The sequence below is a fragment of the Pygocentrus nattereri genome, chromosome 20 (assembly GCF_015220715.1).
Source record: "Pygocentrus nattereri isolate fPygNat1 chromosome 20, fPygNat1.pri, whole genome shotgun sequence".
Lineage (NCBI taxonomy): Eukaryota > Metazoa > Chordata > Actinopteri > Characiformes > Serrasalmidae > Pygocentrus > Pygocentrus nattereri.
In genome coordinates this window covers 16,547,379-16,570,701 of record NC_051230.1, presented here as the reverse complement: position 1 = coordinate 16,570,701, position 23,323 = coordinate 16,547,379, and the positions used below count along the sequence as shown (strand labels likewise).

At 40.4% G+C, this 23,323-nt stretch overlaps 1 protein-coding gene across 9 annotated transcripts in view; it reads right to left on the bottom strand.

The window, feature by feature from the left end:
- The window catches only part of mef2cb (myocyte enhancer factor 2cb), a 90,635-nt gene that overhangs the window by 9,394 nt on the left and 57,918 nt on the right, over window positions 1–23,323 (bottom strand). For 4 of the 9 annotated variants that reach the window (XM_037531682.1, XM_037531681.1, XM_037531687.1 and 1 more), the window contains 3 exons: window positions 9,022–9,165; window positions 4,712–4,880; window positions 3,091–3,165 (listed from right to left, as the gene is read on the bottom strand). In XM_037531682.1, the coding sequence (XP_037387579.1) occupies window positions 3,091–3,165; window positions 4,712–4,880; window positions 9,022–9,165 (388 nt within the window). Of the gene's footprint in view, window positions 1–3,090; window positions 3,166–4,711; window positions 4,881–8,802; window positions 8,984–9,021; window positions 9,166–23,323 lie in introns of those variants that run through there. The other 5 variants (XM_037531688.1, XM_037531685.1, XM_037531689.1 and 2 more) reach the window with 2 other exon arrangements.

Here is a 23,323-nt window from a genome sequence, read left to right as displayed (position 1 = left end):
GATTTTACAGTTGGTTTTACCACTGGAAAATAAAATGAATAAATATCTCATCAAACTCAAACTTTGATTGCACCTTCAATCTAGCAAATATGTACTTGGACATATAGATTGACATCTTATACATCTTCTATCCATATCCTGTACAGTCTGGAAGATTTCTATATCAGTATTCTGTATTGCATTTATTATCTACCTCAAACCATGGTCCTCTCTGTGTGGAGTTTGCATGTTCTCCCTGTGTCTGTGTGGGTTTCCTCCGGGTTCCTCTCACAGTCCAAAGACATGCAGTTAGGCCAATTGGACATGCTAAATTGCCCCTAGGTGTAAGTGTGTGTGTGATTGTATATGTCTGACTGTCTGCCCTGTGATGGACTGGCGACCTGTCCAGGGTGTATCCTGCCTTCCGCCCGATGACCACTGGGATAGGCTCCAGCACATCCCCAACCCACCCCCCCACCTAACCCCACCTCCCCACGACCCTGAGGGAGAATGTGTGTGTATGTGTAGTGTATATTATGTATATGTGTATATTCAGAGTCAGTGTATACATGTTTTTCTTCTTATAATTATATATTTTTGTATTTAAATTTGATAAAGGGGCTACGCACCATAGATTTTCACTCACTTTGCACCAGTGTAAATGTGATGTGACAATAAATGCGATTTGATTTGATATAAGAGAATCCAAGCACTTAACTTCATAACTTTAATTTAGCCTATACTTTAATGACCATACTTGATTTCTTCTTAATGTCAGTTGAAAATTTCCAATAATGTATTTTTCTGAGTTGCCTGTGTTACTGCACAGTATCACAACTTAGAAGTACAAAAATTAGACAATTTAGACAATATCCCAGAAATTAAATGCACAATCTTTGACTGTTATGTTGCTCCAAAACTGAATCGTTGGGTTCTCTCTCTCCCACATCAGCTAGTGCCCAAGGGCCTCCTGTTTCACTCACAATGGGGAAGTGCTAAAATTACAGCTGGCCATATACCAGCGGTCCCCTCCACCCGCACGAAAAGCCCTGATGTGTACATTTGATAAAGAACCCAAGGCTATTTTTGGGCCTTCGCAGAAGAAGCCTAACTGTAAATGTGCTTGGCCTGAGTTTCCGTGTAAGGGCTACAGGGGCTAGCGGATGCACCACCATGGTTAAATGCAAACTGGACGGTGTCGCTGATTCCTTGTCATGGTTTAACGAGCATATTGGATCCTGCTCTCCATATGCATTGTTGGTCTTGAGGTTTTGGGCCATGGCCCAAGTTTACCAACCGAAATAATATGTAAGCTCAACAGGTTTGGCCAGTTGTGCTCATAAGACGTGATGTGGGGTCTTCTCCAAATTCTAAAACATACACAGACTCTTACATGTCTAATCGACTTGTGACACACAGTGTAGTGCATGCATATACACATACACTGTTTGCAGAGAAACTGCGGTTGTCTGAGAATGCTGCAGGTTTTGGCGCATAAATAGCCATCTGAATGGAAAATGATCGAGTCATATTAAACACACTGTTTGAAAAAGGCCGGAGCACGAGGTATTGTGCTATTTTCCAAACGAGTTATGATTAAGACTCCGTTGTGTTATTCATCATTTACTGTAATGTCATTTCATCCACTTAGTATGTCTTCTCACACTGACTGAGGGGAGCTTTTTTTTAAACAGCTGGCATGCCACACACAAAAAAAAAACCCTCAGTCATGACTAAGAGCATATTCGAGTAAAAAGACTGAATATTCATCTTGTCTTTTTTTACGTTTGGGACATGAATCTGAAGGACACTTGAATGGGACGTCTTTGAGCGCCCCATGACTCTTCGAGGCTGTTGTTTCCAGTGGGACAGCCTGCATTAGAGCCACACTGTGCCCTCTGTTCGGCCTCGGCATGACACAATGGCCGCATTGGACCGCTGCAGGCTTTGAGTGTGGACGGAAGGGCTACTACCATAAGTGCTACTTTTGTATGCGATGGACAGTAAAGAGACAGGGATAGACAGAGGGACCTCAGCCTCACCCCTTTGCAGTGGCCCCCAGGGCACTACAGGGCCAGACAAGGTTAGCCAGCTGTGTTAGAGTGAACCCCATGCCAGATTCCAAGAAGCTACTGTCCTGATTTTTATATAGAAGCCATGCTTCTGTGGTGACCACTGCTGAGTGGTTCTGACAGACATACATAGACACACATGCGCACAAGCATACACATATGCATACATAAGCTGTCTCCGAGGCAACCGCAAGTCAAAGCCCCAGTCTGTGTCTGCATGCACTATAACTTTTCCTTTCAAGTGGATTAAACACACACATGCGTACACACATTCCGAAAGCTATTTACGGCCTAGTTAAAGAAAATAAAAATCCAAACACACACTTCCTTGCGCTCCAGACATATGCTAGCATTTATCCTATACGAGAACAAGAATTGAAGTAGCCAAACACAAACAGGCCTGATGAAGCGAATGCTACATGTGTTGCCGTGTTCTGCTTAGATCAGATGCTTAGAGGTAAGGCAAACAAACACTGGCGAGGGGTCAAACAAAGGCAAAGCCAAGCCATAATGCTGTTTACCCCTTTACAAAAGACTACCAGTGTTTACGATCCTTGCTACGAAGACTAAATGTTCTTTGCGCGCTCTGAAAAACACGGTGTGTGTATATGTAAGGCTTAGCCAAACCTCAGATGACATATTGAGGCAAAATGTTTTCATTGCACTGCGCCCATCAAGCTTCATGCATAGTGTTCCACAGTAATTGTTATTTGTCCGGACAAAATGGGTCAAGTTTCGAAAATAGTTGTCATTAACTTGCATTAACATTTATTACACTGTAATTACTATGTATAACAGAAATGACCGGTATACCCTATTTCAGCTGGGCCAGCTGACAGCTTTTGTTGTTTATTCTACATTTATATTTGTTCTAGCCTTCTCACCTAAAACCTAAAGTGAAAGTTAATCACTGCAGTCTACAAGGAAATGGTTAGTGCAGCCTCTGGCTTTTCCTAAACTTTTTTCTTTTTGTGGTCTTTTGAAGCTGGAAGAAAAAGCATGATCATTGTATAAAAGATGTGAACAAGAGGGGACATACTGTAGTAGGTGGGGATGCCATCCTTACCAGCACTGGTGCCAGGGCCTGTGGTCAAATCGGCCCCCATAAGACTACCTGGAACAGAGAGAGAAAGAGAGTGAGGAGATGTTTCAATCAGCCCATTGCACTTGATGTCCATATCCTCCCACAAATCCTTCCTTCAAACCTGTCACATCATTTATTCAGCTTCTTCCAACCGTATGAGAGAGAGCGGAACAGGCCAACTGAGGTGACAAAAAAGAGTGTGTACGAATGAAAAAGACAGCACCTTTTTCACTTTTTTTGGAGAGCCAAAGGGATGGGGGGTGGGGGGCCTGTGGCCAGAGAGGCTGGGCCTCAGCGTCCAAGAAAAATGACACATTTTTATTTTTAAGCCGGCAGTGCAGCGGTTGTGGTTGGGCAGCACACGTGGGGCTGGGCCAAAGCTCATATTTAGCCAGCGCTCCTGTAATGGGCGGCTGATTGCATGGCGAGAGCATGGCTGCTAATGACAGGGCTGAGGGGGAGAGCCCCTAGCTTACCAAGGCAGAGACTTGGACAGCAATAACAAACTGGGGATGGGGTTGGTGACTGTGTGTCACCAATTGATACCACATTTACATTTGGTTAAAGGCAACGCATGGCAGTACGGGGCCAGAGGGAAGTAATTTGTAATGTCTGAAACTCTGAAAGTGGGGTCAAAGGATTTGCCCTTCTTAGCTGATAAGGAAAGCATGATGTAATTTGAAATTAACTGCTTCTCAATTGTAGTGGACTGAAATAGAGCAGAGAAATCATGTTGAAATTCAAAACAATTGTTACCATATTTACATTTTGTCATTGTTTAAATATGATGAAAAGTTGTTTTGTGAAATATTTATTTAAAGGAAAACAAAACAAATTTGTCTTCATTTATTTTGTTATTTAAAACATTGAAACAAATGGAAAAAAGTTCAGAGTTGAACCTATCGACACACTGTAAATTAAATGTAAGTGTAATATAACTTATATAATACAATATTACAAGTAAATGCAAAATGTTTTAACTTCTAGGGGTTAACGTGAGTTGTCAGTGGCAAAATGTCAAAAGATTATAAAGTATTAACCACTTAAACGATAATGACTCATCAGTTAAATGTAATTTTTTCACTTTCAGAACTACATTAACTCATACATTAGTGTCATAATAACACATAACAGTTAATGGGTAGTAAGTGTCCATATCCTCATCATTTCTCTTGCATTTAATTAATTTTTTGTATCCCTGATGTCCAGTTATGATGTTTGTGTGGCTTTAAGTACGTTTTTACGCAACCATTTTCCGATCTGTTGATCCCTTAGAATTACAGAGGCTTTTAGAGGCTGAGCTTGTGCCTTTACTCTGCTTTTAAGACTGATATATGTGAACGATCTCTGTTCTGATTGGTTGCATTGTATTGTGCCTCATTCAAAAAGCAGTCTCGGCTGAAACACTCCTTTTAACTTCAGCATCAATATAGGTGAGTATATGTAAATGCATTGGTTTTCGCTTCCATGATATGGGTCATAAGATAAATAATTGTATAACATGCCTGCAGTTTAAGGGGTAAAGCTGGCACATATACATCCAAAAGGACATCACAGTAGTTCTTGTACATGATACCTGCACTGGGAGGCCTGTGTGTGACTCCAGGGGACATGCTGTTCCTCTGTAGGCTGTGGTGGGCCAATGGGACCAGGTTATGATTGCCTAGGGAACCACCAGGGTGGCTATAGATCTGGTTGCTCACAGGGATGGACACGGGCATCTCGTAGTTGGAGGGGGGAACAGCCTAATGTGAAATAGAGGGCGAACATATAGACAAGGCAAGAGTTAGTAAAAAAGCAGAACTACAATTATTACAACAACTTGTTTATGTACTACAGAAAAGAGAGAACAAGAGCAATCAAGTGTTCTTGAATCAAGTTAAGTGCTTTGGTAAATGTACATTCATAATGCTTTGAATTATTTGAATAAGACAGTCTGCTTCTCTCCATTGTTACCTAATGGGATTCAAATCAATATGGAGAAAGATAGTACATGAAAGAAACAGAGGCAGATAGAGAGACGTAGAAAGAGAGGAAGAGCATGATCTTCTCTCATTCACCATGTCACTCTAGCAGAGAGGCTTAACCTTGAGGAGCGGTGGCAAGTGAGCTCTTCCTCCCCCATGTTGTTTCATAAGGAGAAAATAGCCCCCTAATTGCAGCCATGTGTCCTAAGGGTCCGTAAGTGCTCATCTGGGGGAGCATCAGCCGGCAGAAACCGGAGACGAGTCCCTCCCTCTCTCTCTCTCTTTCACTCACTGTCAGTCTATCTCTCTCTCTCTCTCTCTCTCTCTCTGTCTCTCTGTCTCTCTCTCTCTCCCTCTCTGCCCGCAAGGCCATAGCAATCACTTGCACAGAGCTAGGCAAATATTTTTGTTCGGTGTTGAAGGTCTCTGAAAACGAGGGCTCTTCTTTCCCTTGTGTGTTCACTTTACGCTTTCTTTCTTCTTCGCCTCCTTCCTCCGCCTTAAGGTGTGCCCCATTATGTTTTCCACAAAAATCCCAAACAAAGTCTTCACATTTTAGTAATCTTGAACAACCCTTTGTTTTGCCACTAAATTTATCTACTACTCCACCCTGAGTCCTATCATTTCTCCTCTTCTGTGTTTTCTAGATCATGCGTAGGGTCAGCTTTCTTCCTCCCTCTGCCTCTTTCTGTCTCTCTCTTTCTCTCCATCTCTTCGGCAGGCTGTTATTTGTGTGGTGCCATCCTTCCTGTTCTCCTCTGTAACTCTGAGAGCACAGCCCAGCCATGGTGACCGCAAACCAAGCTGCCACCATGGCCGACACAATGGCCGACTCATCCCTGACCCTGACCCCACCCTAGACTAGTCGCGTACTGTGGGTTCTGCCATAGCCAGTCCACATTTTTCTTGTTTTCTTTTGTTCCATTTGCTCAGCACTGACTGGCATATATATGTTTGGAGCTGGAACAGAATAAGAAGGAGAACTGGCTAGGGGTCCCTGAACTGATGGATTTAAACACTTCTTAAAAACTTTCTTGTTTTAATTCAACTAACTTCCCAGACTGAGTTGAACTTTTGAGGTGTGTAAAATGATCCCTGGCGATTTCTTTGAACAACTGAAAGCAAGATTTCTAAAAGGAACAGAAGCTGTAATGAAGGCAGAAGGTGGACACACTAAATACTGAAAAAGGTCATATATAACCCCAATTCCAATGAAGTTGGGACGTTGTGTAAAACATAAAGAAAAACTGAATACGATGATTTGCAAATCCTTTTCAACCTATATTCAATTGAATACACTACAAAGACAAGATATTTAATGTTCAAATGGATAAACTTTATTGTTTTTGCAAATATTCACTCATTTTGAATTTGATGCCTGCAAAACGTTCCAAAGAATTTGGGACAGGGGCAACAAAAGACTGGGAAAGTTGAGGAATGCTCAAAAAGCACCTGTTTGGAACATTCCACAGGTGAACAGGTTAATTGGAAACAGATCATGATTGGGTATAAAGGGAGCATCCCTGAAAGGCTCAGTTGTTCACAAGCAAGGATGGGGCGAGTTTCACCACTTTGTGAACAATTGCATGATCAAATAGTCCAACAGTTTAAGAACAACGTTTCTCAACGTGCATTTCATCATCTACAGTCCATAATATGATCAAAAGATTCAGAGAATCTGGAGAAATCTGAATTTCAAAACTGAACGCCCGTGACCTTCGATCCCTCAGGCGGCACTGCATTAAAAACCGACATCATTCTGTAACGGATATTACCACATGGGCTCAGGAACACTTCATCGTCATCGTCAGTGAACACAGTTTGTCGCTCCATCTACAAGTGCAAGTTAAAACTCTGCCATGCAAAGCGAAAGCCATATATCAACAACACCCAGAAACACTGCCGGCTTCTCTGGACCTGAGCTCATCTGAGATGAACTGACGCAAAGTGGAAAAGTGTCCTGTGGTCTGACGAGTCCACATTTCAAATTGTTTTTGGAAATCATGGACGTCGTGTCCTCCGGGCCAAAGAGGAAAAGGACTGTCTGGATTGTTATCAGCACAAAGACAAAGTTCAAAAGCCAGCATCTCTGATGGTGTGGGGGTGTGTTAGTACCCATGGCATGGGTAACTTCCACATCTGTGAAGGCGCCATTAATTCTGGAAGGTACATACAGGTTTTGGAGCAACATATGCTGCCATCCAAGCAACGTCTTTTTCAGGGACATCCCTGCTTATTTCAGCAAGACAATGCCAAGCCATATTCTGCACGTGTTACAACAGCGTGGCTTTGTTGTAAAAGAGTGCGGGTACTAGAATGACCTGCCTGCAGTCCAGACCTGTCTCCCATTGAAAATGTGTGGCGCATTATGAAGTTGTACATCAAGCAAGAATGAGAAAGAATTCCACCTACAAAGCTCCAACAATTAGTGTCCTCAGTTCCCAAACGCTTATTGAGTGTTGTTAAAAGGAAAGGTGATGTAACACAGTGGTAAACATGCCCCTGTCCCAACTTCTTCGGAACATGTTACAGGCATAAAATTCAAAATGAGTGAATATTTGCAAAAAACAATAAAGTTTATCCATTTGAACATTAAATATCTTGTCTTTGTAGTGTATTCAATTGAATATAGGTTGAAAAGGATTTGCATTCATTGTATTTTGTTTTTATTTATGTTTTACACAACGTCCCAACTTCATTGGAATTGGGGTTGTATTTAGTTGTGAGGCTTCTGTATAATTTCCCTTTAAATATATGTTTTCTACTTTATTTTGTGACGGTGGACAACTGGTACATGAAAAAATTAAGGGTGGTCTCTGACTTTTGCACAGTACTGTATTTAAACAATTTTAAAATGTCCGTAGTGGATTTCCATACATCTACATCAAAGCCTTTAACAGGTCGCCATGGTAAACATTACATGTGAGTTCTATTTGGAAGTGCTGCACTGAAAAATAATGCACTGAATTTAATGTGTACGTTATTTTTAGATGCAAAAAACTTCTTACATCAGCACGATATCAAAAGTTGATACAGACTGAAAGACGAAATTGTGTTGATGTTATATCTTTAATTCATGTGGAAATTCTATACATACTTAAGTAAATTCAGTGCATTACTATTTTTGGCGTGTTTGTCTTGTAGTGTTTATGTGTATGTACATATCTGTTGGACAGTGGCTCTTTGTGCTGTGCTGTTTTTATGCTGAGTTATTTCAGACACATGGACCAGCACACTCTTTCAACTAGCATGCTCTGAGGAAATCCATGCAAACTTAACTGGCTAATGTTACCAACTTAGACAGTGTTTCACTTCACTACAAACTCTAACTGAACTGTACATAGGGTTAAAATGAGTATTTGACTAAGTGGAATTAACAGAAATGCCATAGATTGGAGTGCACTGTTGCCTTATGAAGGCTCAACACATAACTAGGCATAATTGGACTCATCAAGGGGAAAAAAGAAAAAACTAAGAAAAACTTTCAAACCAACAGAATGTAAAGGAACAAGCAAATGAATAAATGTCAACATCTACTTAGCTTAGTTAGCAGCATGCTAGCTTATAAAGGTAATTGTGAGTTTAATCTCAAACCTTAAGCTTTTTTTTAGTTTTTCTGAGATAGCGGTTAGCGTTATGCTAGCACGTCTGAATGGCTATTAGCTCACAGCCCGCCCTCCTCTGCAGCTGCTGTACTTACAGGGATCTTATGAGTCTTGATCATATGATCAAACTCTTCGTTAATCTGTTTGTATTTCTCCTCTGTGCGCGGAGTGAGAGCGAGAGCAGACTCGAGCTCCGGGCTCTCGCCACCTTTGTTCTTCTTGCTCAACGCCTGAAGGCCATAGATAACAAAGAAAGAGAGAAAGAGGGAGAGAGAAGGCGAGTGAGAGTGATGTTCATGAGTGAAGGTACTTACACACAGTCTCTGTCTGCTGATCATTAGGTCTATGTCCTCGTTGATTTTGCGATACTTGTCCTCGGACTCAGGGCTGTGACCAGCTGAGTCGTCTGCGTCTGGGTCCGGGCTGTCACACCCGTTTAGGCCCTTCTTTCGCAATGTCTGCAAACACAGCGGGTGGACATAGATCAAAAATCAGCCATGGAGCCAAAATCGGGAAGAGAAAGTGCATATCTATAAGGTGTAAGGCTTAAATATTGAAAAATGCTGCTTTGAATTGACTTGATCCGAACATTTACATTACTTACATATGCATAAAATACATTAGATCAATAGTTTAATTTAGTTACTTTTGTAATAACATAATAGTAAGCTTATAAGTTTAAGTGTCATAGACTTATAAGGATATACATCATTGCTCCCTCACAGAAAGTTATTATATGAAATAATTATGAATATGCTGCCTGATGCCTGAGACTCTGTGTTATGGAAGTTATAATACAGATATGTTTTAGCTTGAAATGTATTTTTTTAATCAGTTGACGACTATATTTAAGTTGTAGATATCACAACCTCTAGTTCTTATCATCACCACTGTAAAAGAAATCTGAGTCAGTACGTTTCTGTACCGTGCACATCAGAACATGTTAACTAAGTTTGTTTACATCTCAACAATCAAATTATTTGGAAAACTGGTAGAATTTCCATTTAAGGACCACATATCGTCACTGTTTGTAACGAAACCTCTTATCTGCATTTTTATCCATTTTTCAAAGCAAAAAGGAAAACAGAGAAAGGTATCTTGACTTCACTGTACACATAAACACACACACTACAAGTGAGCTGGAGATAAAACTCAAACCACAATGTCCTGAACATTGACACATAAAAAAAAAAAGATATTTAATAACGCAATTATGGTGACTTCTTTTAAAGCCACTCTCAAAGTCCAGTTCTCCTGATTGCAGCGCTAGCAATTTCCCTTCTAGCCACCTGATGGCCACCTTCTAGTAGAAATGACACATTCCTCACATGGAGGACAAACAGTGTCTGAAGAACATGTCTGTACTGTACCTTATTATGATTGTTCAACAGAAAGTGAATACAGCACAATCTGGTGTTCTACAGAGATTTCACAAACATTTCCTAAATGAGCTTGTTGGTGGGTTCTGCATACTTCAGGTACATAAATAACTGTGTCCTCTCATGACTTCATTAAAGGAGCCTCAACTATCACAATGTAACTAGAAAGGGAGATAGCCGAGTACGATGCCTCATCAAAGCAAAGCGCGACTGGCTATAATAAAGAGAGATTAGTGTATATGGGGGACGCAGCAGCTTGCTAACGACACACACAGCTAGCGCACTCACACACACAGCGTCTCTTTCATCTGCCTGTCTGCATCACACACCCCATAATTAAATTTACTCTGCCGACGCCAAGATTTGATGAACACTGACGAAAAGAGTGAGATGAGGCAGGTTAGGCTCATTTTCCATCTTCACTGTGATGCATATATAACAATCATGTGTTAGAAGGGTTGAAGATATTCTGCTTGTATAGGAGGCAGGCATATGTGATGTCTGCTTTTTTCCTTTCTTTATTTTATCCCACTACTATGCTGTGACCAAACCCATTAAAAAATTGTGTGTATTCTTTATGAGTGGAAAATGGCTGCAACATTGAGGTCTACATGCTAAAACTAGCCTAGTACTGAGTTATTGTGCTTCAAATGTAATTATGTAATTAAATATTTGATTACATCGAAAATGCAATGAATAACATTTACATTCAAACTCAAATTGCATTCTGCATTGCCAGCTTTAAGTCTGCAATTCTGATATTTTTTATGTTTGTTTTGATGCCAAGCAATGATAAAAATGTGATCAAGATATAAAAATAAGTTTTAATCAAATAAAAACCATAATGAAATATCTCCTCTTCTACTTAGAAAAAACATGTGGTTTCAGCTGAAAGTTTGGAATCTGCACTTAAGAATTTCTCCACTTGTTTCAATGAACTATGGCTGAAGGATAATGGTTACACTAGGGCTGTACTGTCTTGGTGAGTGAAGACCAAGTCCTGGACACATCAAAAAAATATTTTATATCTACAAAGGCATATTACAACAAACATCATTTGTCATAACACTTTATGAAGTGAAATCACATCATAATTCACAGAACCACTCTTGACAATGACAATTGACACTTATTGGAATAAGCTTTTATCAGTGTTTAAGTAGGTTAAAAGGTTTTACTATAATAATTTAATATAATGCTAAATTATCCTAGGAATAGTAATGTTATTATTCAGAAGGGTCATTGTTAATTACCATTATTCATTAACTTCATTTGACTTGACTATAAAACAACAACATCAACCTGTCTTCCCACCATGTTTATAACTCCTGGCTTTCTTGGCGCTGAGTGGTCTTTAAAAGAACTTGGATAGCTCCAGTGATATTTAGGTTTGCTGCTGCACTAGCTGTTATTCAGGTAGGGCAGTGGGGGAGGGAGTACAGTGCTGGGGGAGTTGACTGCGCTGGCTGTTAGGCGCTGAAGGGTAAAGAGGCAGTGTTGGACTGATGGGAGGCCATGCTGGCAGAGGGAGCTTTCAAGCAGGGCCCGGCAGTTTAGGAGCCAGCGTGGGGCCGCCACAGGGGCCCCCTGGAGGCCGGCAGCTATGCCACTCATTCCAGACATGTGCACCTGTCAGAGCGCCCACACCTGTCACAAGCCCTCACACACACATAGAACACACACGCAATGCATGCACATGGCGGCAAAAGGAAGAGCCAATCAACAGTGTGCATACAGAGGATGGCCATAGATGGCTCACTGCCTCTTGATTCATCCCTCCCTCCCTCTCTCTCTCTCTCTCTCTCTCTCTCTCTCTCTCTCTCTTTCTCTCTCTCTCTCTATATATATATATATATATATATATAATTACAAAATAAGTTAAAACAATGTACTACAGTGCTGTCTGTTTTTATTTCTTGTTATATAGAACAGGTCAAGAAATGACAACAAGCTAAGCTAAGTTTAAATTGTTTATGGCCCAAATTTTGAGTTGCCCAAAGTTAACCTATGAGGACGTTTAATTCAGCCTGCTAGAAAGTGACATTAACACCACCCCCTCACCCAATGAGAGAGCATATTTTTATACTATGTATAACTTAGTATTTTCCTTTTAAATTGTGACAACTGTAAAATTATGGGACAAAATATACATAATGTAAAATATACATTTGTTACCTATCTACTTTCTCATAGTTGTAAATTGTTTTGTCTTATTTCCTGTTGGTCCACCACAGATGTTGCACTTTTAGAAAGTTTGGGTATCCCTGTTTTACAGGCTCTGTATTTATATCTCTATAATTAGTCTAAATTCCTTTATTAATGGCAAACAAATTAATTAATGTTTATTACAAAGCACGCAGTTCACTAGAAATGCTTAGGAAAGTGATCTGTGATGTAATTTTTCACATTAACATTAACAGTCTCACATCGCCCACTCCTACATAACACATAGACACATAGGCTATTATAAAACAGAACATGATAGAAATTTAATTTAAAGGGAAAAAAACAAACCTGTCTGACAATTAAATCAATTTCCCAACACACCACTCTCCATCTTTAATGTTTCCAGTTTGTGTGACTAAAAATAAGTCACTGTAGAGAACAAACCCGCTATGTACTTGGAGCGAGCAGAGAAATCATTTCCTAGGCTGACATCTTAATAGCTTCAGTAGATGAAAGCTGCATGATCCACCGTCCAAAACATTATTGATGAGGAGTAATCAATCTAACAAAGCGGAAAATGGCTTGGCAAAGGGAGCAGAGAGAGGGAGAGAGAGGGAGTGAGGAGGATACAGTATAGAGATAGAGACAGAATGCAGGTGTGTGTGTGTGTGTGAGAGAGAGAGAGAGAGAGAGAGAGAGAGAGAGAGAGAAGGTTTGAGCTAGAAACATCAAGGGAATGTGAGAGGAAAAGACGAAGGGAAAGTAAGAAGGTGAATGGGATGGAAGATAGAACGGGCAGTGAGAACTAAAAAGGAGGGAGAGAAAAGGAAAGAAGAGGGAATAACCCCTTCAGAGGCACGCACCTAATTAAATGCCTTCCTCCCACTGCTCCCTACTGGCTTCTTCTGTCAGAGAACAGTGGAGATACAGTGGCCTATATACACTCATTTTGTCTAACCTTCAGCCCAACACACGTGTGCGTTCAAGCTAGACATCAAACCAGGGATCTACTGGGAACAGTCTATGCCACAACCCCTTGCCATTAGCCCACTGAACCACAGGCTTGTTTTTTTAGATGTTAATCTCAACACCTATAATTTGGTAACTGCTATGAATTATTTAATAACTAATATGGAACTAATATGCAAGTTATACAGTTGAGTTTAACTGTGGGCCATTTAGAGGCCCTTATGATTTAAACTTCTTAGATTTCTTTTGTTTTATTTGCTCATAAAAATATTTTGCAACAAGTACAAATTATATTAATAAGTAGTGATTTTATGTGTTTTAATGTGCTTGTTTAACCATTTCCAAGCCTCTCCTTAAGGACACCCAGAATTACTTGCAGTTATCATCCAACAGCTGATTTGACCAATCAGTATTTCGTTATTCCAAATTAAATGAGCTGGTGATTTGTTCTTCAAACTCACACGACTGAGAAAAATGAAATTTGAAAAAAAAATTTCTTAATACTTTTTTGCATTTACTATAATGATCTATTGTCATTTTACTAGCAAAAACACACTTATTGTTATGATGATTTGTTTGAAGTAATGTATATAGATGCCTAAGAACCACTTTTAGTATGTTGATGAATGGTATTGTGAAGGTACAGTGAAAATGTGTTCTGAGATATAATAACAAGTAGAAGCTTTTCAACCAACCAGGGTCCAGTTTATCAGAAGAATTTTGGTCTTAACTGGTAAAGATAGTGTTCAGTGTGATGCTTGTGCTTCCATTTCAGAATCATCTTTGTGCTAAAATGCTTTTTATGTTCAAAGCGAATTGTTGTATAAATGTCTCTATAACAGCAGACCAGAAAATTTCAGTCTCAGTCAGACCATCTGAGGCCCAGACTTTCAAACCGATGAATTGGACAGCTGTGGAAAAGCCCTGGCTGGCCTCCCAAGTGTCCCCTTTGACCTCTTTCTGCTGCACGACCAGTCTCTACCCGCTCAAGCCTGACCATCAGACAACACTGGAATCGGGCCCAGGGGGGCTCAGGTCCAGACAGACACTGCAGAGTTTGGGGGATGTATTTTCAGGAGGTGTAAAAGAGGATCCCTCCAAACTGGTCAGAGCCTCCTTTCCAGGGGCCACTTTGGCAGGACGGCATGCCGAGGGCTGGAGGAGAGCCCACATTCAGTGGCGTGTTTATAGAGGCCAGGAGACAAGCAGGGCGACAGTGTTTACGCAACGTTCCCACCCGGCCAACAAAACAAATTCAACCCATTTCCTTATTGGAAACAGAGGTTGAGCCCAGCGTCCTGCGACCCTGTTCAAATTGCGCAGGCCACAAAAGTAACCTGTGACCCCATGAGCTTGGAACCAAGAGTAATACAAGCTCTAGTATACATTTACCATTCAAACATTTGGTGTCACATATCATATTAATAATTGCTGTTTTATCGAATAATAACTTGTATGGTAGATATTTAAATATTATAAACTCATCAAAAGTTCAAACAAAAAAGTTTTTTTTTGTAATATTTCAAGTTTTTTTACAAGAAGACATTAAGTGAAAAATACTGTATCTATCAGTTTTGGTTATCTAACTTCAGAAGTTCATTCGCAATGTTATACAGCAAATTATTTGAAAGTTATAAAGTACTGACATCAGACATTACTAAGGTGTTGCCTGATTGACAGATTTGTGTACGGGAAAGAAAAAAAAAAGTTTTCCTCAGACTGTGGCAAAGCAGTGTACCCCCAGAGTCTCTTTCTTTGATAAATCATCTCAGTAGGTTGCATGAAAAAGGGAGTGTTTTCACATGAAGTCCATATTTCAGCAGTCGGGTGGTTTGCCTTATTCAGCATGTAGTGGACCAAGAGCTTTTTCCACTCTGTGCTGTAGAACTGTAGACACATGCAGAAAGCCACTGACTCTGAGGTGGTCCCATTAGGCCAGCAAAAATGACTTCATACTTCTCAGCGGCCCTGCCTACACCATGTGCGTGACTGCGTGTGGGGTGTGTGTGAGGGTGCTGGGGGTGTACGGGGTATTTAAGTGTTCCACAAGAGGGCGGAGAACTACTCGCACTCTTACATAAAGTGCTGTGCAGAAGTCTATGCCAGCCAAGAAAACTGTTTCAAACTATTTATCTAGGCAGTACAAGTGTCTTACCTTGTAAAACATTATAACAGTAGAATAAATAGAAATAAAAACTAATGTAGAAAAGCAGCAAGAGTTTCTTGATTTTTAAAAAAATCTTTGGAACCAAAGCATGGATTCTGTGGTTTTAACCATACATTCAATGGCAACAGCAAGATTTGACACAGGTGCTTAGGACCATCCATATTAAAAATGCTCCTGCTAAATATATGAATTTAAGAATTCTTTGAATTCTCGCAATTTTAGACATTGGCATTTACTATCTTCTCCTGAGCACACTCTCAGACATCCAGCTACCAATTCCAGGCCCAACACTACGAGAAGTTTGAGTTTAAGGAGTTTAATTTTTGAGTTTTGAGTTTAATTTTTATCTAAATATTTGCATTTGTATATGCAACAAAAAAGCTGACAGATCTGAGACTTTAGATTTCAGTATAATAGCCATTTTCAGCTACGAATGCAGATTTCTGTTGATCTAGAGCAGAAATTATATGGAGGTGAGTTCAAAGGCCAAATTCATGATCTGTTGCTGCAGTGAACATGACCATTTACAGTGGTCAAAACCCAAGTTCCAATGTGAGTGAAATAACATTGTTGTTCTCAATAATCTACCATTGGCCTTTGCGAGTAGATAAGGCAATGAGCCATTTAACCCATTCTTAAAGAATGTCTGCTAAATAATAATAAAACAAAGTATTTTACACATTAAAAACACTTTTAAAATATCTGTATCTCTAGTCATACAGGACGCACTTAAAAAAAATTGTGATTGGTTAAATGGCTCATTGCCTTATCTACTCGCAAAGGCCAGTTTTGCAATAAAGATTAAAAACGATATACTGTCCAGCCCTGTTACATACATTTACATATGCAAAGCAGACAGACTGACCACACATTCGGCCATGCAGGTCAGCACAATGTCCCATAGTTTAGCGATTGAGATTTTTTAAGTGAAAAAGAGCGAGAGAGAGAGGGAATGAGAGTCAGGCTGTAGGTTATTGGAAGCAGGTGGCTGGGTGAGAGCAGGGGAAGCCACCACTTCATTAAGTGCGGTTTGAACACACTACGATCCGCTAGCCGGGCACGAACAGAGACGACAAGGGGCAGGGATGCCACATGCCTGTGTGTGTATGTGAGAGTGCGCAGAATACTGCCTCCCTTTTGGTGGTTTGTCGCAGAAGACTTTATGCCTGTCTCTCCTTATACAATTACAGCCAAGCTTCCACTCTCTCTTTTAAAGTGAGGGGCCTTTTCTTAATTCCTCAAACCCCTCAGATTGGCTACTTTACCATAATTGTAATATTGCTTAAAAAAAAAAGAAAAAGAAGAAAAATACAGCCTCCTCCCTATGCACTGTAATCAAGTATCAAAGAGACAAGCTTAAGACCCATCAGCCCACAGTTAAAGCAATACCGCACTTTAAGGATGTAATTACAGCTGTCTGTGGTTTATATTGGGTGGGGGGTGAGGGTGGGGGTATGTAAGGAAAATCCATGCACACAGATAAGTACTGTAGTTGGGGAGCTGCTGAATATGGGCTAATCCCAGTACAAAGGCATACAGTGTAGGAACCGTACTGGCAGACGGCACAATAGCGAAGCAAGTGGCGCTCTATTCAAGAACACAGCTGCTCCTCATAGGAACATTCATATGCATGACAGTAAAAAAAAAAAATGAGATGGGGGAGGGGGCTGGGGTTGGTGAATCGTTTAGTTTAGTCGTACAGGGTTTAAACATATCTTAAGGGTATGGATTGGATCTGGGGCTTAAGGTTTTTTTTTTTTCTTCTCTACGGTAATTTTCCAAAGCCATAGCGAACACTGTTAGCGGTATACTGTCAGTGGGATTAGGCTTGATTAAAATGGATAAAGACTGTATTTTCAATAAACAAGTATGCAGATTCAAATCTATACCTAAGTCACTAATACTGAGAATACTTGTTCTCATCGCTGTCATAGCTAGGGATGCATCAAGGTGACAGTTGTGCCAATTTCCAATATTTTTTGTGGAGATATCTGCTGATTCCAATATAAAAATATTTAGCAAATTTGTTGTTATTAAATTTAGACTAAATCCACCTGGATTATTATTATTATTACAGAGAAACAACACTATACTTATGCCTGTACAGTTACAAATGCAGAAAAATAAATAAAATAAATATTTTAGTTGCCCAGCTTGCCTGAACATTCTTCTCTTTCAATAAGTGCAATACGTTTTTCATCAATTTTGGGTTGGAAAAATCAGTCCAATCTGTCCAATGATGATTTTTGTAAAACAATTATCAACTGATGATTCCCTTATTATCGTGCATCCCTGTCTCTAACAAGATATCATGAACTCATTGTCTAATACCAAGTAATGTTTGTTCTCGTTGCTATCATAGCAAGGTCTCATAATTGCATTAAATTTAGCTTTAAAGATTTGAAAAATGCAGCTTCCATTCACATTTATTGTGTGGACTTTTCGATTGGGCCATAGATTTATTGCAGTTGAAAATGTTATTGAGTGTTGTCAAGTCTTCTCCAAATCCTGGCAATCATACGAATAGTGTTTCTCCAGGATATTCTGTCTTCTGGAATAAATTCTCATTAAAGTTAAGAATGTTTTGTCCTTCTATAAAGATATAGTTTCAGCGATTGATTTTTTAAATGATTGTGTTATGTTCTTCAAAAGCATCTGTCTGTTGATTACAGATTATGACTGTAAAAAAATCAGCATCTCATGTCCTCTCACTGTGTCTGTATTAATGAGGACAGTGAAGGCATTCATATTTTATGACCCATCCCATTTCTGCACAATAGCACCCCAGTCAGGCTCCATAAAGGGGCACTTATGCCATGGTTATCTTTCTATTTGCTACAAATTCAGAGGGTCCGGATTTCTTTTTATATTTGCAGAAGGACAGACTGATACACGCAACAAGCTGTGATTCTTTTTTTGGGTGGTGGTAAGTTAAAGTCCCTGCCTCTGAGTGTGAAAACACACACACACACACACACACACACACACACACACACACACACACACACACACACACACACACATATACACACGCACACATATACACACATATACACACACTCGCGTCAGTTATCAGCTTTTGTCTGCTCTGGGCCTCTTATCGTGCAGCTGCATTACAGGAAGGGGCCGAGGGCTTTGAGGAACAATGATCAGGCACCTGACCTCTCTGGCATGACCTTGTGTTTCCACACCCGACTGGCCCAAAGGGAGCCCACGGAGGGCCGCTGAATGCCATCTACACCCACAGCCTAAAATAGCCTGCTCGTTTTTTTCCACCCACATTTGCAGGGTGGATCAGGAGAGTGCCTCTCTCATTTTATATCGTTTTGATGCCAAAAAAAAACTAAAAAACATTGATTACTGGTCTGCTGCATAGAAATTGACCACTGTATGTCTGAGCTATTGTGGTGCATACTGGAATGATTACAATGAGTTAAGACTGTCACATTGCTTTTTCTGGCTCATATTAGAAGTGATTAAAATGAGTATATAAAGATTTTAATTAAGGTATACAGATTAAAACCCACAAGATCATAAACTCACATACAAAACTCACTGAAAACATTCTCACACTGTCATCAAAACCTTAAGATTCCATTTTTATATGTAGTTTTTACACCAGTTAATTAAGTCAGCTTCGTTTCCAGTGTGTGATCATTTCACAACAAACAGAAATGGCCAAAAAAATTCAACTGATTTGTCAAAATGTCTGCATACATTCAGACCTTAAAATACAAAGTGATTCAGAATGGTCTTATGTAAAATGGTTTATTGTAGTAAAATGTACAGACTCACCACAGTGATGGTGATAGGAACCAGGGTTTGCGATATCTACAGTGCAAATATTGCTAATTTATTTGCTTTCCAAAACCACTAGTGGACCTACTGGTGTTTATTTGTAATGTAATACTTATGGGTGCCCTTGCGTTCTAAATGTGGTACAATAATATGTCAAAAAGGTCAAAAAAGGCCTGTTCTTTTGTTTTAAAATCTGTCTCTCTTCATAAGAACATGAACAAGGCTAATAAAGCCATTCACGGCTTCTTCTCTTTCTCCTTGTAACTAAATCAAACAAGGCTTTGTCTTCCCTGCTGGGGAGGAGAAGGAGAAAAAAGAAAACTCAGACCGACAACGAAAAAAAGGAGAGAAATAAATAATAAAGAACCTTTATCCTGAGGATCAAATGTTTATTGGCACCCCGAGGTCTGGTGGGGAGGGTGGTGTGGGAGTCGAGTCTTGTGCCTTAGCTGGCCAAGGGCAGCGGTTCATCGTGTGCTGAATGAATAGAGGCTTGCTTACTCACCCTGTCTCTCCACGCCTATTCTTCTCCATTCGCTTCGCCAGCGCAGTAAGCCAAGCGCTAAATTTAGCATCGGCGAGCGCTATTTTTAGGCCACTACCGTTTTTTTGAGGCATTTATTAGGGGAAGAATACTAAAAAAAACACACACACTCTCACGCACACACACCACACACACATGAGGAGAGTAGGAGGGAGTAAGAGAGACAGAGAGAGAGAGAGAGACAGAGAGAGAGAGACAGAGAGAGAGAGAGAGGGAGGGAGGGGGCTCCCACTTTGGACATCTGAAATGCACTCGTTTTTTAAGTGTTGCTGCGAGTGCTCTGCAGCTGTTTCCAATCAGAGGAGGGGTAGGGAAAACACGAGAGAGAGAGAGACAGAGAGAGAGAGAGCGAGCACATGCAAATGATTTTGTTTTTTCCCCCTAGAATCCATGAGCCACGAGGCACAAGTACAACAAGTTGCTCTGTGGCCGTCGGTCCAAAAAGCTTTAGATGAAGAGAGCTCGAAGGCTTAGGGAGCACAAAGAAGCTCCTCACTCACTCACTGACTGATCAACCTTGCTTTGAAGGTTGGAAGAGGCCGCACAAATATATATATATAATGGTAATTATTTATCAGCTCATCTGGGATGCACAAATGTCAAGAACTGCCTTATTTCTAATGAGGAGATCTTTGGAACCTTTCCATGAGGAGACAAGAAGTGACTGAAGAGGACTAACATTTCTAAAAAACAACTGAGGTTCTGACTTTCAATTTTGATGTCTATCTTATAACCAATGCAGCCTCTTTCTTTCTGCCTCTTTGGGGGGCAGTTGTGGGTCAGAGTTTAGGGGAACTAGGCTTGTGACCGGAAGATCACCGATTTGATCCCCTGAGCTGACAGCACCTGACTGAAGTGCCTTTGAGCAAGGCACCTAACCCCCAACAGTTCCTAGGGTACTGCAGATAGGGCTGCCCACCACTATGGGCAAGTGTGCTCACTGCCCACTAGTGTGTGTTCACTGGTGTGTATGTGTGTATGTTTTCAGAGCAAAAAAAAAAAACCAGTTCAACTGGAAGACCTACTCAAAAACAGGGGGCTGCATTCTGTAGCTACTGTGAAAATTGTTGTTAAAATTAGAATTATAAATATAAATACTTCTGAAGGATGACACTGACACACTGACACTAAGATATGACTTCCCATATCTTAATCTTTCCATTTTAATCATTTTTTATTATATAAGGTTAATTTGCTTAGGTGGATAAAGCCTACTTAATCCCAGATTCACTGGTGAAAACTTCCAAAGTGACTGATTTAATACATCTCATATATCACTTTGTGCTAATGACCATAAACTGTACACAGTTCACTGTAACACATTTGTCACCAAAGCAGGTGGAGAAGGACAAGAGTGTTTTTATTAACTTAATCACGATAACTACAAACACTTTTGCCTATCTGATTGCAACTGAAGGGAGATATCTGAGGGAACATGGTTGTGTCAGGCAGTTTATCGTATAGCGGCTCTTTGTGTGGAGAATGAATAGTCCTTCAGCTCAGACACTGCGAGAAAAACTGCTCTGGGCTAATGTTCCTTCTGATGCCGGCGCCACAAATAAGCAAGAAAAGAGTTATTTTCATGAGACAAGCGTTCGGCGCTAGCAGGCTGTTGACGTGCGAGCACCCACACAAGCAAAATATCTTTTAATTAAGTCATAACGGCTACTTTGAGGAGAAATTAAACTGAAATCAGTCCAATTAATTAGCGTTCCTTGGCAACATTAAGCGTTCTGCAAGACGTTTAATGAACCTGAGTTGACGCTTCTCTGTAGTTTTCTTTCCCCTCTCTCCCTCCCTCCCTCCCTCCCGCTCTCCTTCAGACAGGCGACAGTGGAGGGGAGGCGACTGCCCTGCTTGATCCCTCTCACACATCTCAGCACATGGAGACCCATACGAGGGCAAAACATCGTGAGGGAGCTTTACAGAATCTCATTAGCCAAGCAGGTAGTCATTAACAGAATGACCTTTGGAAATAATTACCAACCTCTCTCTTTCTTGTTCGCTGTTCCCTCAACGCCTCCTCCTCCTTAACACCCCCCACCCCACCCCCCAGCCCCGCCGTGCTGTGCTCCTCTCCTGCCTTGCTTGCCCATTCAGCACTTGCAGCTAGGTAAGAGTGGAGGTCCTAGCTGAGATTAAAAGGTGAATGTTCAGATTAGGCTAATCTGACAGGGGAATGGGATTGGCCAGAGCTGTCTCCTGTGTCTGTGCCACACTACCTGACTCCATGTGGATGGGCATGTGAGAGGAGTTGACTAGAGGTGGCCTTGCACTCCCCATATGCTTCCTTTTTTTTTCTTTGTGGATCTCTCAGTCTCTGATATCTTTAAGTACTTGGGGAAATAAACTGAATTTTAATGCTGCTGTAGTTAATTTACAGAAGAAGAATATAAATTCACAAAAACTTGAATTTTGAAATTTGAATTTGTTTGAAACAAATAGAAAAACCTCAGCAGAGCACACTTCAGTCCTGTTGATGTAGAATGTAAGCTGAATGTAAATGCAATTCACTGCATAACTAACTAAACTAACTACATACTGAATTATCTAATTATGTAATTATGTTTAAATAGTAGACAGTTAATCACATGAAACCCCCTGTAATTTTTTGTGGTCTGCTAAGCCAAAACCCAGAATGTAGCTTTGCTGAAGAATTGGAAGACGTTTTCTGAGTCTCACATACCTTGCTGTTCTTTATGCAGTGTGCTACATAGGTCATTAAATAATGACCTACACCCAAATACTGTACTACATGTTCAGGGACCATTTGGTATTCAGCCTTTAAAGACTGTCAGCATTAACAAAGCACTTTTAGTGCATTATGGTCAATCTTCAGTAACACTGACTGTTTGCTGGTTTCACAACCCTGGCTGCCTCGGCTCTGCTCTAATGTGCTTCACATGTCGGGTAGGCTTGCCTGGCACTCGTCGTTATAGGAAATCTATCTGCCTGTTTGAGTTTTTCATCTGCTGCCAAACAAACCATGCGCTGTATCTATGCCAGAGGAACACTCAACAGTCTGCTCCATCGACAGCGCTGCTTTCTTCCTGCTAGTCCAAAACTAGCTAATTTTTCATTACGTAAGCACTCATAATTTGGTATTTATTTACAACTTAACATGTAATTACCTGGACCTGCCCACCTTTCTTCAAACCTGAGATGCTGACACGCAGGAGGCTTTTAATGAGTTTTCACATAGTAAAATGAATACATTTAAAAAGTGCAATCAGAAGTAATTTCTTTAAGACATGACGAGCTGCTCTTAAGCAAAAACAAACTACAAGAATTACTGTTTATTACTGTAATCTTTGGTAGGGTCAATGTGGAGGGCAGTGTTAATTCAGAATTCTACAAACTGCAAGCTGTTCACTATAATAATATACTATAATAATTCACTATAATAGTGTACTATTTTAGGAGGCTGACACTCATAAAATTCCACTGTTCCACTAAAATGCACAAGGTAATGTCCAAACAATGTGACCTAACAGGTGAGGAATACCCATAATACACTCTGAATAGTCTATGAATGTGGCTTTTTAAACAGGTCAGCTTGAGACCACATAAATAATATCCTCAAATAGCTTGCG